The 19,545-nt window shown below is 39.2% G+C and overlaps 1 protein-coding gene across 4 annotated transcripts in view; it reads left to right on the top strand.

Moving 5' to 3' along the window:
* The window catches only part of LOC149534136 (Putative thiol-disulfide oxidoreductase DCC), a 291,905-nt gene extending 272,586 nt beyond the window's left edge, over positions 1-19,319 (top strand). For 2 of the 4 annotated variants that reach the window (XM_089805393.1, XM_089805390.1), the window contains one exon: positions 19,022-19,319. In XM_089805393.1, coding sequence (XP_089661519.1) covers positions 19,022-19,063 — 42 coding nt within the window. In that variant the 3' untranslated portion in view covers positions 19,064-19,319. Of the gene's footprint in view, positions 1-19,009 lie in introns of all 4 variants that reach the window. The other 2 variants (XM_089805389.1, XM_089805392.1) reach the window with 2 other exon arrangements.
* The last annotated feature ends 226 nt before the right edge of the window (positions 19,320-19,545 follow it).

Here is a 19,545-nt window from a genome sequence, read left to right as displayed (position 1 = left end):
CAATAACAATAGTAATGGCAGCCGAAGTCGAATCCAGTATGATGCAAACGGACGGTCGATCGTTTAATGCAGAGCATGTAATTTGTGGGGTCATTTTGCACGGGATTGTACAGTGGCAAACACACCGAAATTATTATGCAGATGGTGTGGACCCAGCGACCATGAAGATGCCAAGTGCTCAAAGTCAGGAGTAAATTTGATCACTATCAGCACGGATGAAGAAGTTTTGGCAATTACGCGGAGACAAGCAAAACTACCAGCGGAGGAAAAGAGAAAATTGGGAGAAGCGCAGGCGAAAATTGGAAAGGCATTGTCGGCAGAGACATCTCAGTTGAAGGACATCACCGACACCTTGGCAAGGAACTTTGCAGAACAAAACATCATACAGTAGATCTTACAAATGGAGATACCGATCAAGATAAGTGACCTCACAATGCCCCAGTTATGGACGGCCATTCTGAATCATACACCGTTTTCGAAAGCAACGGAGGACACAGGAAGGGACAGTAGGGAAGTGACGACAACAGATCCGATGCTGTTGGCACTCACGACGAGAAGGCATATGGTAGTTGTCGAGATGGGGATTTTGGGAAATGTTCTGACAGACACAATTGTCGATGGAGGGTCCGGCGTGAACGTGTTGCTGGACGATACTTGGAAGAAGTTGGGAAAGCCAACGCTGTGGCCACCTACATTTCAGTTGCTCATGGCAGAGCAACACGGAATCAAACCGTTGGGAACCTTAAGGGCGCAATCGGTAACTGTTGGAACACAACCATTTTTATTGGATTTCATAGTCATTTCATTGAAAAGAAAAGGATATGATGCTATTCTGGGATGGAATTGGTTGGTGCAAGAAAAAGTAAAACATGAATGGAAACAAAATACCCTATCAATGGAGCGCGGAAGCAAAAGATTCATAATTGACCTGCACACACAAATGGTAGATGAGGAGGCAGCATCGTCAGACTTAGAAGGTGAAGGCGACACTGACGACGAAAGAAACGACGATGAAGGAAAGAGGAGAATGGAACCGGACGACGAAGGAGTATTGACACTAGGAGGATTGAATGATGACAACCTAGACTCGATGAATGGCCTTTACCACTGGCAAATAGAAGACTACAAACTCTTTTCGAGTTGTAATATGCTAAGGGTCGACGAAGGTGAGAAAAAGGACGAAAATGAGTGTCCGAAGGAATACAAAGAAGCAGATGACGCAAAGGAGGTTACGGTTGAAGAAGGGAAGGACATGCAATAGAGCCCTAGAAAAAAGAAAAATTCCATCGTCTGGTACATGGTGAACGAACCGCAGAAGAAGAAAAGAATGCATCGCACCATAAAATTACTTGAACGGTGCCGACAGCAAGGAAATAAACTACATGCGCGACGATTGCAAGTGAAATAACCGCGATAGGGTATTGTTTCTCAAAACTTAAAACTTTTGAGTTGACATTTCGTCAAATACTTTGCAAGCAGGCTCTGACAAAGCTATTAATTCACACCCAAAATTGAACCGCATCAATTCTTAAATGCAACCGTTAAATGGTTAGGATGAATGTCTTAAGCAGATTCACCAAACACGATGGAAGTAATATTTGCAACGAATAATTGTAGCTTCAATAATTATCAGTAAATCTTATTGTAATTTGTAATCAAAGACAGTTCTGTTATGATTTCTAATGATAATAGCATGTCCTTTAATAGTAATCCAATTAAGAATAACAGCGTCAGAACTGTACGATTAAAGCAATATCAAAAACTTGGAAATTGTCGTTCCCCATGGGTGGTCATGTGCATGCACACCAAGACCGCACCTCCCTGAGCCCGACTGCTAATCCTGTGAATGTTGAAGTTCAGTTGAAGATTCAAAACGGTTTATATCCTGCCCTCTACAGTAATTGCATACGCATTAATCAGTATGGAGATCGCAGGTACATGAAGCAGGACGTCTAGCCAAATTTGCATACAAACAGGAAATGCTCCCCCTGATTATAATTCGGCAGTCTGGGTCATTACTTCATCCGCAATCTGGGTCGACACTTTATCCAACTGCCAAGCATGAGACGGAATGATTCCCCGTGCCTTATTTGTTGCCTTATTAATTCCGGATCGGAAAGCCAAACTACTGATATCGTGGATGCTAACAATGGATCCGGATTTAGTTTCGCTTCATCAATTCAACAATGTTCAAATTGTCTCCAGAAGGAATCCCGACCTTTGTGCTTTATTCGTTCTGCTGGTAACAAGTCCTGACTTAAACTCAGAACTATACACTGTACATTACTCACTCCGGGTATTGTTGATTTGTTTAGACAGTGCCTTCGCTGCCCCAGATGCTCCTTCCAAAATGGCGCCTATTGGATTTAATTAATCTAGCTGTAGGGAATAGCGCAGTCGATTATGGTGGTAGAATTCGGTGTTGCAGCCGCAAACTATATAATGTCCTCTGCCCCACAAATCCCTCTGTGGAATTATCTGACTTTGGGATGGACGTTGATGGTTGGAATTGGGTCCTACAAATTTCCGCTAGTATTGTGCATATTAATCCAAACGGCTTCTAACTCAATTCAAATCGGTTCCGCCCCCAACTCATCTTAAATGGTGTCGCCTTATAATATGATGTTTGTGATAGCCTTCGGCTCCAGACTTCGGCTACGGAAATGCTGGCTGATAAGATATTTTGGAAATTCATTCTTTAACCCCTGATCTGCTCACACTAGAACTTCTATATAGGACGCTGAAAATGTCCCTTACTTTTCTTAATCAACAATCAAACTCCTTCTGAAACCCGCCCTGATACCAAACTCCTCAATTCTACTCTTGACCCGATAATCTGAATCAAATCCTTCAAAGGATAGTGATGCAAGAACCACAAATTGGCCTTAAGCCACAAATAATCGCCCTGATGAAATGATTGAATGTCACCTCCAATCTGCAATAATTTCAGATGATATTTCACACCCTCAAAATTGCGTACCTATTGAGAGTTATCGTTCTCAATGGCCAACTGTGACAATTGCGAAAACCCTAGGTTCCACAATGCACCTGTGATTGAATCACAATCTGAAATCAAAAGAGAGATAAACAACTCCTTCCCTTGAATGTAGCCCTAGGGTGCTTATTTATTCTTTTCTCTCCATCTTCTCCAGAGACTTCTAGAACCTTTTTTATTTTATCTCGGAAGTGACTTTATAAAATATTTAATAATTCAAGTCACTTTATTAAATTAATTAAATATAAAGTCATCTTTTAATATTTATTTATTTGATAACTTTATAAATAATTAACTTAATATTACTTATTTATTTAATTAAAATGATTAATTAGTCGTCCTCATAAAATATTCATTATTTTGGACAACCAAGTTAATCAAATTAATTAATCAGACTGCCTCCGAAAATTGGGGACATGACAGTCCGCCCTTCCTGAAATCGCTTGTCCCCAAGTAATGGCTGAACCTTAAACTAATCAGTATGCCTGGATCCCAAATGTAAATCTGTATATCACCCCAATCCTCATCATACTCCCATGGAGAAATCCTCAATACCAATAGCTGAGAAACTGTACTCAATATCCAAACAACTGACAACTCTGATGAAATCATCTGAAAAGCAACTGTAGATGTCGATAGAAGAAACCATTCTGCGGAACTTAAGCCAACTGAAACATCAGCTCTATCAAAACTCAAGCCCCTGTCAAAATGACACCTGCACCCAACTGCACAATAGATATGACAACAGCCATAGGTACCGGAGTCACTGCCAACAAATCCGATTGCTGACAAACTGTTCCCTGTGTGCCGATACTGCGGCCTATGTAACTTGCAACTGCCAATTCTATTTTCAAAAGATGGTGCCAATCCATCCCATAATGGATGGTAAGAAACTGGAGCTAATCTACACCTGCGTGAAATCAAATCTTCTATCTCTAGGTCAAAAGAAAAATGATGAGCGTACCCCATCGTATAATGCCGGTAAGAACCTCTGAACTCTGCTACTGGCTCACCATCACTGAACTGGAAATCAACAGATGGCTCCAATCTCTGACTCTGAGTAGCTGTAGGCTGATTAGGATCCTGTGCACTCTGCTCAACAAACCCCACCTCGAGATACCTGTGAGGTAGCATAGTAGAAAGAACCACTATAATCTTCTCAACCAATTCCCCTGCACACCACAACAGATCTTCCTGTAAAGATGGCACGTCCAACTGTACCACACTGTCATCTATCTGAGAAGAATCAATCTGGAGACTTGACCCTACTAATATCTTGAACTCATTAGGACCAGCTACTACCAAATCCTGAATATGTGTGTCAGCCTCAACAATATGCTCCTCAGTAGCAACCGCAGGAGTGTACTCACCACCATCCACCTCAATGGTCAGGTGAACTGGGTCTGGGGCTGGTTTCGACTACAATTGCTCCAACTCCACAGTCACCTCTTTTAACTGAAACTGCGACTTCTATAGATCTCGCTGTGTGTCCTCTAAAACCTCAGTAGTCGCTATGAGCTCCTGGGAAAGCTCACTCACCTCTTCTTCACGATCCAAGAGTGCCTCATATGCTGTACTTCCCCACTCAACCAGGTGATCACAGTCGGCTACCAATCGTAAGTAATCTTGCTTCAAAATCCGGACAGCTTCATGCAAGGCATGAATCTCTGCCAAAGAAAAGTAACCACCGCTGGACTCATCCGTCATAGAAGTACCCCAACCAGTAATGGCCAACAATTGACGAGCAGTATCAAAATGCTCACAAGCGATAGCAATGTCTTACTCACTAACTTTCAACTGGTTAGTCACATGATGGCTCTGGCTGAACTGTCTCCTACAAGCCTCTTCTGGTGCTTTGTCTATAGGGGTATCCTCCAGGTTACTGATTTCTAGAATATTATCATCCATATCTCGCGAATCATCTCCAAGGTCCATATCAACATCCAAAGTGTCAGAATCTGTAGTACTGCTCTCTAATTCCTCTGTACCCAAGGAATTTGTCAAAGAAGCTGTGTCTTCAAAACTGTCCATTTCATCCTCCTGGATGTCATCAAGGCCAAAATGATCCTGGGACTCATCCGTACACATTGCCAAATATGAAAAATCTTCAACACCTTCTAGCAAGAACGGTCGTCTAGATATATGAACCAAGCCCAACACTGGTGTATAAAAACCAATACGAACATTGGACAAGCTGCTGGCACAAGGGAAGACAACACCGTGTATTCTGCTAATCAAATCCATGATAGCACTCAAACAGTCATTGCTACCATTAAGTGTTAAAGACCTACAGTTAACTGAATCCCAAACACTGCTAAAACATTCTTGAGTCCATATCCGTAAACAAGGTACAGCTGGTAACTCAAGCAAACTCCTTACCTGAGTAAACTCCACAAACCTGTCTGCCATTTCCCTTATATCTTGGATGTGAATGCAAGATGAATGCATAACATTATCAGCAACCTCGTATGATTTGTCTTCTGCCAAAAACTGAGTGCAAGATGAACTTAAGCTCAGCTCCATGTCGTGCTCATACCCACGTTTCTTCCCGTCTTGTAATGCCAAGGGAATATTTACCTGAGAAACTTGAGTGTCTTCAAGCTTGCAAGAAAACTTATCAATTCCCTCCTTCCTTCTCAAGGCATCTGAGTAGTCTCTGACAAGTCTAAGAAGATGGTCACGATCTGATAGAAGATGTAAATAGCTCAACTTCATCCTTCCCATTCCTTCTCTAATCGTCTATAAGTCAACACAAGAGGACTTGGCCTGAACTTCCTTATGTCTATCCTGTAACTGAATTATCCGAATGTGATCTTCTAACATGTCCCGCATCTTGTCATGATGAGATAATGTAGTCACAACACTATCTTCGCTCACCTTCAGCTGGCTGGACCAATCATGTGAAGTACTACCAGTTTCATCCTCATGTGACGAAGCATCTAACTGAGCCTGGTACTCTCTCTCAGCAAAATCATGAATACTCAATGTCTGCTCAACTCTACCAGGTATCTCACCATCAACATCCTTATCATCATCTGAACTCACTCCACTGTAATCATTGCCTGTCGGAACTAAACCATCCTGCATACCTGAGACATCACCCTTGGGAAACCTGTATACAACTATCTCAACTTGAGTATCAAGTTGACAGTTACTATCAATCTGCATAAAATCCATTCCCACTACCTCCTGAAGTAATGTGCGCCCAACATCTTCCTCCAAACTAGTTTGATTTTTGTTCTCCCTAGATTCGGCTATATGCTGGTCATCAACTACTGCAAACTCCTTGTAAAGGTTTCTTGATACCTCACTGGTAGAGATTCCTTGTTCCTTTTTTCCTTTGCTCTGGTGGCTGTTCCTCGTATGTTCTCTCCTTCGGTTTAGATATCGATCAAAGTTCAATAGTTTACGCACATGCGGGGGTAATGCCTGCCATTCTGCAGTAGCAGCTCTAAGATCATCCGACAAATCATCTTCTCCTATCTCCTGAGCCTCTTCCCTTAGGGAAGTGGGGCGAGTAGGCCTATTCGCTGTCCATGATCTGCGCCCCTGTGAACTTGTCACACTTCTAATTTCATGATCCGGTGTACCTCTACCTTGAGCAACTCTCTCCATTAAGGTAGTCAAAGCCTGTAGTGACTGAGCTATTTCTTGTTGTCCGGTAGTCATGCTTCTATAAAATTCTCTGGTTGCATCAACTCTGGAGAGTCTCGGAGGACTCTGTGACTGTCTTTCACTCATATTTCTGCCCTTAAGTGTTGTTCTCCTGAGAAAATAATATCTGGAATATTTTCTACCCAACAGGATGGCAGGAACACAGCTCTGATACCACTGAAATAACCTCGATAGGGTATTGTTTCTCAAAACTTAAAACTTTTGTGAGTTGACATTTCGTCAAATACTTTGCAAGCAGGCTCTGACAAAGCTATTAATTCACACCCAAAACTGAACCGCATCAATTCTTAAATGCAACCGTTAAATGGTTAGGATGAATGTCTTAAGCAGATTCACCAAACACGATGGAAGTAATATTTGCAACGAATAATTGTAGCTTCAATAATTATCAGTAAATCTTATTGTAATTTGTAATCAAAGACAGTTCTGTTATGATTTCTAATGATAATAGCATGTCCTTTAATAGTAATCCAATTAAGAATAACAGCGTCAGAACTGTACAATTAAAGCAATATCAAAAACCTGGAAATTGTCGTTCCCCATGGGTGGTCATGTGCATGCACACCAAGACCGCACCTCCCTGAGCCCGACTGCTGATCCTGTGAATGTTGAAGTTCAGTTGAAGATTCAAAACGGTTTATATCCTGCCCTCTACAGTAATTGCATACGCATTAATCAGTATGGAGATCACAGGTACATGAAGCAGGATGTCTAGCCAAATTTGCATACAAACAGGAAATGCTCCCCCTGATTATAATTCGGCAGTCTGGGTCAATACTTCATCCGCAATCTGGGTCGACACTTTATCCAACTGCCAAGCATGAGACGGAATGATTCCCCGTGCCTTATTTGTTGCCTTATTAATTCCGGATCGGAAAGCCAAACTACTGATATCGTGGATGCTAACAATGGATCCGGATTTAGTTTCGCTTCATCAATTCAACAATGTTCAAATTGTCTCCAGAAGGAATCTCGACCTCTGTGCTTTATTCATTCTGCTGGTAACAAGTCCCGACTTAAACTCAGAACTATACACTGTACATTACTCACTCCGGGTATTGTTGATTTGTTTAGACGGTGCCTTCGCTGCCCTAGATGCTCCTTCCAAAACGGCGCCTATTGAATTTAATTAATCCAGCTGTAGGGAATAGCGCATTCGATTATGGTGGTAGAATTCGGTGTTGCAGCCGCAAACTATATAATGTCCGCTGCCCCACAAATCCCTCTGTGGAATTATCTGACTTTGGGATGGACGCTGATGGTTGGAATTGGGTCCTACAAATTTCCGCTAGTATTGTGCATATTAATCCAAACGGCTTCTAACTCAATTCAAATCAGTTCCGCCCCCAACTCATCTTAAATGGTGTCGCCTTATAATATGATGTTTGTGATAGCCTTCGGCTCCAGACTTCGGCTACGGAAATGCTGGCTGATAAGATATTTTGGAAATTCATTCTTTAACCCCTGATCTTCTCACACTGAAACTTCTATATAGGACACCGAAAATGTCCCTTACTTTTCTTAATCAGCAATCAAACTCCTTCTGAAACCCGCCCCGATACCAAACTCCTCAATTCTGCTCTTGACCTGATAATCTGAATCAAATCCTTCAAAGGATAGTGATGCAAGAACCACAAATTGGCCTTAAGCCACAAATAATCGCCCTGATGAAATGACTGAATGTCACCTCCAATCTGCAATAATTTCAAATGATATTTCACACCCTCAAAATTGCGTACCTATTGAGAGTTATCGTTCTCAATGGCCAACTGTGACAATTGCGAAAACCCTAGGTTCCACAATGCACCTAGGATTGAATCACAATCTGAAATCAAAAGAGAGATAAACAACTCCTTCCCTTGAATGGAGCCCCGAGGTGCTTATTTATTCTTTTCTCTCCATCTTCTCCAGAGACTTCTAGAACCTTTTTGATTTTATCTCGTAAGTGACTTTATAAAATATTTAATAATTCAAGTCACTTTATTAAATTAATTAAATATAAAGTCATCTTTTAATATTTATTTATTTGATAACTTTATAAATAATTAACTTAATATTACTTATTTATTTAATTAAAATGATTAATTAGTCGTCCTCATAAAATATTCATTATTTTGGACAACCAAGTTAATCAAATTAATTAATCAGACTGCCTCCGAAAATTGGGGACATGACAGCAGGTATAGTGGGCGACAGAGGTGACACAGAACAGACATAAAGCATGGCATGACAAACTCAACAGGTTTTAGTCGGGGCAGTTGGTACTCAAGTACGACGATCGGAATGAAATCAAACACGAAAGGTTTAAGGCAAGATGGGTTGGACCATATCAGATCCAAGAGGTCGGCGACAATCGAGTGATAAAGTTGGGGACGTTGGACGGGCAAGAGGTACCTCATGCAATGAACGTATCCAATTTGAAAATAGACCGTGCCAGGAAGTCTTTGTCGTCGTTGCAGAAGGATCAGATGACTTCCTCCTCATCATCGTTGCAGAATGGCGACGCCTGGAGGCAAAATTGAGGTGCTGTATGTTTCAAATAAAAAATAAAATAAAATAAAATTTTAAAAAAGAAAAAAAATTTAAAAATAAAAAAAAATTAAAAATTAAAAAAATAAAAATAAAAAAAATTGAAAAAAGAAAAAGAAAAAAAAAAGAAATAAAGAAGAGGGAAGAGACAGAGTTTGCCCGTAGATAGAGTCCCATGGACAATCTGCCCGCGGACGTTTGTCCCGCCGATAGGGTTCCGTGGACAGTCTGCCCTCAGACACCTGTCCCGTGAACACATGTCCTGCGGACAGTTTGCTTGCGAACGTTTGTCCTACAAACAGGGTTCTGCGGACAGTCTGCCCGTGGACTGTTCCACGGACACTTGTCCCGCGGACTCTTGTTCCACCTGTTCCGCGAGAAGTCCCGTGGGTGTTTTTCCCGCAAATGTTTTTTTTCTTCCAGCAGATGTTTTTCGTCTTCCCGTGGAGAAGGGAAGGGTCGCCTAGAGTGGTGACGGTGATGCCTTGGGTTGCTATTCGCTTGCAGGGGTTCGACGTGGTTGGTATGAATGCAATACATATATAGTCATCAACGGCTTGATCTTCTTGGAAGGAAAAGCTATGCGGGCATGCGGTCATCATCTTGGAAGCAGTTAGAAGTGACGGAGCTATAAAAAGAAAAAAGAAAAAAAACGACGACAAATTCGAGTTGTTCAGAATGAGTAGCAGATGATGCCAAAGGGAAAGGGAAGCATCAGTGGTTGCCAGAAAGAATGTAGAATTGGCAGAAAATGACAGAAATGATGTGTTCCGTGCAGTTTTGTGTGGGTTTCGGAGTGCTAATTTGGTCTTGGCGGCAAGGGGCGCTGCCCCTCGACCCTGCGTTGCCCCAAGACCCCGCGGGGGTGCTGCCCCTCGACCCCGCCGAGGGCGTTGCCCCCTGCACCCCTAGTCGTTGCGGATATCAGTCGTGGGAGTTTGACCAGTTGAGAAGACTTAAAGCTGCTACAGACATGGAGTGTTTGTATACCAGAGGCACTGGGAGTAGGTGTTGGCCGAGAGGCTGTCTTGGTGGATGCATAGAGAGTTCGGGAGGAGTGGGTCATCCAGAAGGCAGTACAGCGACACTTAGCTCAGTGGACCCAGTGTTGGAAGCAGAGAAAGCAGCACGGGTGGCTATCAAGGTCAGTTTCATTAAGGAGGTAGTATTGTGTTAGCAGAGGCTACTGGCACGGGACGAAGGTGATAGTGATGTGTCAGAAGCAGATTTATCTTGTTGTAATTAGTCCGTTAATGTATTTTGGTTGTTAATTTGTCTCAGATATTTTGTTAGTCGTCAGGAGACGACTTTTCTTTTTGGGGGAGATGATGTCATCAGTAGAAATTGTGTCAGCCGACGGAGTGATGGTCGTCGGTGTTTCTGTAGCCAACGGGGTGATTGTTGTCAGTGTTTCTGTATTCTGTAGCCGACAGGTAAATACTTTGTAGCGGACATAATGTTTGTGGTTGACGGACTCCTTCGAGAAGGTTCGACGGATAGTATTTATATCCCATCTGGGATCATTGTAAATCATCATTAATCATAGATCTTATCAAGCATAATGTACTATTTGGCATATGCGAATAATAATAAGAAGTTCTACTATTCATATCTATTGTCTGTGCGTTGATTTCTTTATCCAGTACGGAAAACACCTGAGGGGTCCGTTGGCTACATGACAATTACCGAAGGGTCCGTTGGCTACATAAAAAGAACCTTCCCGAAGGGACCCATCGGCTACACAATAGTTACCTACGACAGCAGGGGCACCAAGTAAGTACTTAATTTTCTCTTATCATTGTCTTGGATTGGTTATTGGATAAAATTTGTATAAAATAACCATGAAGTGGTAAAATGGTGATAAAGGAAATTATTATTCCATTCTAATATGTTTGGAATGTTCTTATAAAGGTTTAAAATCATTTGAGTCAAATATTGTAGAAGTTGTGAAATGCAACTTTTCAAAAGTTGTGAAAACACAAAATGGGAAGTTGGATGGTCATAAGTGGAAGTTGAGTAGTTATAACTTCCAAATGGAGTTGTAAACACTATTAAAACCTTGTAATGGTCATTCATAGGCATGATGTAAAGGGGAGAAGGATTGGAAAGCATTGGAAGCATAGTGATATCATATTTTCATTGTTTAAATCTATTGTTTTGTTGTCTTGAAAGTTTTTCCTCTTATTTTCAGGTCCTATACGGACATGTACAGCCTGGAAACAAGTGTATTTCTATAATGCTAGTTTAATACATTGAATAAGCTTTCCATTGCTTTTGGTTTGAGATGATTTCATGCACTATTGAGGAAGTTATCAAAGTTTTGGTGAAAACCTTTTGTAACTGCCCAAAACTCTGATTCACGGTGACCAGTTTTGAGAAAACATTTATAACTTTTTATTGCGCCATTGGATCTTGCTATAAATTGGAGAAATAATATATAATTACCTATTCTACAATATGAACAGTGGGATTGGTGTGATTTTCAATATTTGAAGAGTTATTGATGACTGTTTATGACTGTATTTTCATGACCAGAATAGAGTTTATTTCACATGTGTTAATGCCTCTATCATGATGAAGAGATTGTGTTGATCATTGAACTCTATGGTGGATTTGGGAGTTCTTGAAAAGGTTTAACATGCTTCCTTGCATCAGTATACCTTAACACCATCAACTCCAAACACATGTCCAAAATAAAGAATCTTAGTTATTCCAAACTCACATTTGGAAGCCTTTGCAAATAGCAATTGTGTCTCAATGATGCTTAAAGACTAGATCCAAATGTTGCAAATGTTCATCCCATGTCTTGGTTATAACAAGAATGATTGACGAAAACCAAAACAAACTTTTGCAATTGCTCACAATATGTGTGATTCATGCACGATTAAAATGTTTTTAGTGCATTTATGAGACTAAATGGCATGACAAGGAACTTGAAGTGATCATAGTGACGACCAAAAGTCATCTTAAGTACATCGGACACTAATCTAATGGTAGTGTTAACAAAGATCGATTCTAGAAAAGTACATGGCCTCATATAACTCATCTAGAAGCTCATCGATCTTGGGAATGGGGTATATACTTTATGTTTTTCTTGGTTAGGGCTTTGTAGTGTATGCACATGTGTAGTGTTCAATCCTTCTTGACCAATACAACCAAGGAAGCAAAAGGGCTAAAACTAAGACGCGTGTGACACATTTTTAGTAGTTCCTTGGTTGTTTTTTCAATCTCCTTAAAATGGTACAGGTGTCTGTAGGGTGTAGTAAAACTTGGCTTTGCATCCCCAAGTTCAATGGCATGGTCAAACCCATGATGAGATGGATGACTAGGAAGAATATCCTCAAATGCTGGACTATGCTTATCCAAGATAATCTGGATATCAATGTGATATTGCAATTCATTGCTATGGGAAGTTTTGCTAGATACAAAACATTAGGTTACCCATTGCACATCATCATGCCTAAATAGAGCCTACATTCTCCTTGCTTAAGCCACTCATGGACTACCATCTTCCATAGTCTTTAGCATAGTTTTCTTACCATCAACCATGAATTCCAACTGCATTTGCTTGAAGTCAAACATATCATTCAATTGACTCTAACCATTGTATTCTTGATATAGCATCCACATTGCTCAACCCAAGAACATAAAAGTCACCCATCAATGTGTACCCTCTAATATGTATATTTAGTTTTGGCACAACTTGGTTACAACTTAGTGGGAAACCATTGGCAACAATAATGCTGAATCCATGAAACTCCTGAGCTTGAAGTCCATGTTTACTCACCAATCCCTTATCAATAAAATAATTTGTTGCTTCACTGTCTACTAAACATACCATCTATTGTCCCTTAAGGAGGCCTTTCAGTCGGAAAGGACAGCTGCATGGTACTTCAAATAAAGTGGCAATCCAAGGGCTCTCTTAGATTGTAGTATTCTCCAATTCTATCAGTTGGGGATGAATCTTCTATGTAACAGCCTCATCACTACGGTCTTTTTGCTCATCTTGGTCCTCACCTTCAGAATGGACTTCAATCAATTGTACCTCGCCTTTTCCAAGGCAGCAATGGCCTAGTTCCCACGGTTCCTTGCAGGAGAATCATAATTTTCTCCTGAGTTCATTTCTCGATTCCTATTCATCTTTGGAAGACATGTTCTTTTGCTGATTGAAATTCATATTCTTGTGTTGATTAAAAATTTTCTTATCGGATTTACATGAGCTGAAATCTTTCTTCTATGGCTGACAAGAGTGTGTGAATAAATCAAGGGATAATCCAATAGCATCGTCTAGTGAACTAGGCCTATGAGCCTTAACCAAACCCTGCAACTTGTCACTTGAGCCTTTACAAAGAGCATTGTTACTCTATTCTGTACCATATAAGGAACCATTACATGTCTTCTGAAATTTATTGACGTAAGTTTCCAATTGGCCTACTCGTTTCTGTTTGACCAATTCTCTATAATAGACTTCTATATCTTTTATGTCAAAGTAAGTAACCAGCCTTTTAACAAATTCTTTGTATGAGTGTATCATGGTATGATCTTGGGAAACTAATCAATGGTGCCACCAATCATATGCTACTTCCTCCAGGCGCATGCTAGAAAAATGTATTGCCTTTTCCTCTTCCATGGGCTCGAGTGCCAAAAAAATGTCTAATTTATGAACCCATGACCTTGTTGATACTCCTTTAGTCACACTGAAGGTCAGAAAATAAATTTAATTTGAAAGCATCCTTATATTCTGCAGGTTGAGTGCCCTACCTATCTTGTCCTTGAGGTCTAATGTCTAGTCTTTCCAAACAACTTCTAGCCTTGTCCTTATGCTGGTTCATGAATTGATTTAAGATCATTAGCTGCCTTACATCAGCTGAAATTTGTGCATATTCATCTCAAGCGACCATAATATCATTTGTGATGTGTCTCTTCTTTTCTACCTCTAAAACTAGTTCTCTTTTGATCTAACGAGGTAAAAAGGTGGAATGTAATGGTCAAACAGACCTTGTATCCGATGTTCTCACAACATTAGAAGATGATTTGTCTTGGTTCCCATGTCCAGCTTCACTTCTGTTGTGTTCACTACCAAAACTTCTTGATCGTGTACGATGAACTCTTAGTTGTCCCATAGCTATGATCTTTCCATCCTGAAATTGTTGTAACATTTTGTAATGTCCCCGTCATAAAATAAATGTATTTAATTAAACCTTGTTAATGGGCCGATTGATTTAATATATCTCGGACCTATTTTTATTTTGTTTCCGTAGTTTGTGTCACTGTCGGCTATCTTTGTACACCCTCGAGAATTTTCCCGACGGGCATTTAAGCATGGCTTGTAGGTAGTCTTTAGGTATGCTTTTGGATCATTTTCTATGTATTGCGAATTCCTATTGGAGCTCTAGATTGTTCGCCATTTCGAAAGTGAAAGATCTTCCCTATTTGGCTTGTGTGGTTTTAGTGGGCTTTAACTGTCACCCTATTCTGTTGTTGCATGTAACACTTTGCTCGAATCTGGCAAATCGAAGAAACATCTTTCAGCAATTATTATTCGCATTCAAGTCTCTGTTATTGTCTGGATTTCATCAAAATCTATTGTGTTAGTGTATGAACAAGATTGTATTCCGTATTGGGCTCAGATACCTAATCGTGTGGCCTCCTGTCATTTTTCGTACCGCTCATCCCTTGACCGTACCACCTTCACCCATCCGTCCACCCATATCATTCAATATTTCTTTGTATGGCTTGTGTTTTCGCTATTGTACGGCCTCATTCATATCCTCCATCATCCCCCGTACCTTGCTCCCTTATACACTCACCGTACGGCCTACTTGGTCATTACCACCGTACGGCTATTCCTTCCACTGTACGACTCTCCCTTTCAGCATACCGTATGGACTGAAGATATTCTTGCCGTACAGCCCACACCTTCCACCATACAAAACAACACACACACCCACCATATGGCTTTTTTTGTCACCGTATGACCCTCTGGTGACATCGTACAACCTTTTTGGGCATTGTCTTGGCACCATACGGACATCTTGGACGCCATATACCAACTTTCCCCTCCTTTCTGAACTGTATGGATACCTTCATCTGCATTGCACAGTTGTCCTTTCCACATTGTACGAGTTTCTGAGCTCATCTTCGTCAATCATCCAGCCCTTTCATACTAGGGAACATTACACATTTGATGCTACTGTTGGGTGAAAATTGTCAAGAAGTCATTAAGTTGATTATTCATATCCCTAGGAGAGTTTTTTACTCTTCTTTCTCCAATCCTTGTTTCAAGGGTTGCTTCCAATCCCGTCCACTTGTACACGTCGAATTCTTGTAATGTACTTGTGTGGTTCAAAGTTCAAAACCTCTGTAGTGCATAGAACCACCTTATATGGACACGCATTAGATTAGGAGTAAAAAGAAATCATAATTTTTGACATGCAACTGATATAAATAACATGCAATTGAAAATTTTGACAAGCACCTTCACAAGCTGGTAGGATTGCTGACTTTGATACCACTGAAATATCCTTTCTCTACACTTTTGAGACTTATACAGGAATATGCCTATTTATCTAAATAAAATTGATATCCAACGATACTTATCTGATTTACAACTTTCAAATGCATGAACAAAATAAAGCAATGATGATCTCTTAATCATAAGTTTTCCATCGAATTTCAAGAACTATTTTATATTATCGGATTTTGCAATAATTCATTTCCAAATGAAAAATACCAGAATATCAATCTGATTTATGTTAACAAAGAATGTTCAGAATCATGGCAGACCGCAAATCATTGCTTTTTGGTGTATAGTCTATTTATCAAACTGTGAACTCCAGTTACAGGCATAAATACATTAAATACCAGTTGGCACAGCTGTGACGCCATTTATTATTTATCCCTTACTGAATTAAACCAAGAGGTAATTTGTATTATCATAGTTCAAACCCTCTTTAGTTGCAGATTCAATTGCCTCCCATGTTTGTTGTTTATCAATGAGTTCATAGGCTGCCTGGGTTTGTGTCCAAGTTGATGATTTTCGGAGTTTTTGTCCAGAAAAGCTGAAGTTCTCTCGCAGAGAAAAACCAAACATGAAGATGAATGAATGAGCTCCTCCAAACCCAAGTTGATGCCTTACAAGGTGAAAAGGCACTGAGCTGGAAAGGCCTTTGAACCCAGCCTTAATCTTGATTTTTTTGCCAGTTGGCAAACAATTGTTTTTATTTAACTATTAAATACCACCAATGTGGAATTCACCCAAGATAAGAGCATTCCCTTAACTCGACCCCTTTAGGACTTTAAGAAAATTATCAAATTCACCTCACTACTTTAGCTTTTTACCAATTATTTAAAAAAGTTACCTTGTCCCTTTATTATTAAATGTCAAGCCTATAAGGGATAGAAAAGAATAGGCTAGCAACTTTATTTAATTTTTATGGCTATGCCAAAGGGGACATTATAGAGCTTGTGTGCATAGTTGAGTTGTAGGACACTTTGACACTATATGGATCTATCCACTATAGATTTTGACCTCTGGGTATTCTTTTGCCTATGCATACCCACGTTTCTAGAAAGTTGATGATTTTGAAAATCACTTTTAGAGGCCTAGTATAAACAAAGGAAAGATTGCCGGCATCCTTGATTATAGTCAATCCCCACAGTTGATGTACAAAGTTTGTGAATATGTCAAATAGGATGAAGAACTCTTTCCCTTTGATTTTCCTCTTGATTTCTCTCGATTTCCAGAATTGTTTCCTCTTTCATTCATTCAGCCTCTGCTTTGTGCATTCAAAACACTTCGTGATGTAAATCCACCTGAGCTTTTCCTACAAGCTTTCTCACTCAGAATAATACCAATCACCATCAAATTTAGGGTATTAGATCCAGAAATAGAATTACTCACAACCATTACCAAAACATTCCACCTTTCAGGCAAAGAACAAAATCAAGAGATCCCTAATTTCTTCATCAAAATTAACACTTACAAAAGATAATTGACTGGTAACTGTATTGAACTCATTTAAATGATGTGCAACAGGTCCCCCTTCTACCATCTTCATATTAAATAAACACTTCATGAGAAGTATCTTGTTTGAAGCAGAGGGCTTTTCATACAATTTTGCTAGGGTTTGCATCAACTCTTCTATCTTCTTAGCTTTCATTATATTAAATGCCACCGATTGCACCAAACATAAATGATTACTTCCAAATGCCTTTCGATCCGGAATTTCCCAATCCTCATCTTTCATAGCGGTTGGTTTTTTGGTTTTTCCTTGTAATGGCCACCATAAATTCTTCTGATAAAAATAGTCCTCTATTTGCATCTTCCATAATTGAAATTTCTGCTTATTAAACTTTTCAACTTTAAACTTACCCTCATCTGCCATCACTCCCACTCAATTGTGAGACCTACCTGCAAAGGATAGCGTAAAAAAAATGTCAACTGGCTCTAATACCACTTGATAGGATTAACCACGGACAAAACTAACAATTAAATGCAAATATAACCAATATCAGAAAATAATAAATCGTACAGAAGAGAAGACAAGACACAAAGATTTAACATGGTTCACTCAATCCCTGGGCTATGCCCACCAACAGTAAGTCCAATATTATTATTATCCAGTGATTACAATTTGCAATCTCTTACAGCTCAATACCACTGCAAGATGCTAAAATATCATCATACATTATGAAATCCCTAACCCTAAGCCATTTTATACAGGCTTTCTGCCGCTTACAAAATTAGGGCTAGAGTAAGCTCCCAAAAACCCCCACGGTAATAATCTGAGGGGAAACTATGCCAAATAAAGTGAGAAATTAATCTCTAAGCCTGCTTAGGCTCCACATCACAATAAGTTTGAATTATAAGAATGGAATTTTGTGTTTTGTATGACAATATTTGTTAGTTGCAAATCAATTGGTTTGGTGTGCTTGCTTTCTTACCTATATATTTTTTTAGTTGGATTGAATTTTGGAAGAATTCAAGGTAAGACCTTTTAATGGAAAGATAAGAAAGTCCCTAGTTCTAAAGAACTATAGTTTGACTTTCTATAAGAATAGAAATTAGGATCCCTTCACACCAAGGATTCAACTCAATCAGTTCCTCAATTAGATTCACTCTTGCATAGCAACCCCTTTAAAAACCAAAACATTATATGGTGATTTTGTTGCTACGAAGAAATCATTAATATAAATAATAAGTAGGAGATATTTTCCATAGCAAGTCAAATTGTGATATTGCTATCAGGACTCAACTGTGTTTTTTTTTAGGCAATTTCATTGACCCATGTGTCAAGAGTAGTGGTTCACAAGAATCCATCTCTCATGAGAATGAATGGAGCACTTAGAACTCATTGCATCTAGGCAATGTTCAAAGAAATGTTCCTCTCATAACTTTACTGTGAACATACTAGTTTCCCTTTATCATAAGAATTTTAAAATTGAACCACTGATTGTATTTTCTGTACACTATGGTATAAATTAAAACTACTTAAAAACATATTATCAATGGGTATCCTTTCGACTTATAAATTCAGTGGAAAATGCTTTTTCAAAATTTTCAAAGGACAAGCCTGAGCAACATAGTTACAAGTTGCAAGATATTCTTATCATCTTAGCATAAAACAGATACAATTGAATTTTAAAAACTTACATTTAGAATGTTTATTTACCTATGAAGTAGATTATGCTATGAAGTGGATTATGTAATGTAGAGTTCAAAAATTTAACTCTCAAACTTCCAAATATTGTGTTTTTCATGTGGCTCCAATAATTCATTTTCTAGGGTAAATTGGCTCATTTTTGCAGTTGAATTTACAGGATGAGGCATGCAGTGATGAGGACCGTTGTCGTCTGAAATGAATTACTCTTATCTTGTTCTTAGAAAAAAGTAAATAACAAATATAAAAGAAGTATGATTCACTGTGCTGTATATAGAGTCTAGACCATGTTTTACATGAGAACAAGAGAAGGTAGAAATTATTTGATAATAATTTGGCTCTAATATAAATGGGATTCGGGACTGTATTTACAAAAAAAAAAAAGTGTTTAAACAGTATCCTTATGTACGATTTAAGCATCATGGAGAGAGTATATATATATAATTGTATTTATAAAATTTCTAGTCCGATGTTTTCCTCTGAGATCTTGAAAGTGATAATTTCGAACCATTTCTAGCATAAAATGTAAATAAGTATTTGGAAGCAAGCATCATCCAATTATCAAGCCAATAAAATTATGCCAATTGAGTTCTAAAATTATTTATTCATCTATCAAGGCTAAAATATTCAGTAAAAATGAAGAGTCCAAATTATAGCCATCTGATTCTGGATTTGCTGCATTTG

Source organism: Cupressus sempervirens, chromosome 10 (genome assembly GCF_028749045.1).
Source record: "Cupressus sempervirens isolate cs-2001-9-10 chromosome 10, ASM2874904v1, whole genome shotgun sequence".
Taxonomy (NCBI): domain Eukaryota; kingdom Viridiplantae; phylum Streptophyta; class Pinopsida; order Cupressales; family Cupressaceae; genus Cupressus; species Cupressus sempervirens.
Note: the sequence above shows the minus strand (reverse complement) of the source record. Positions and strands in the feature narration are given on the sequence as shown.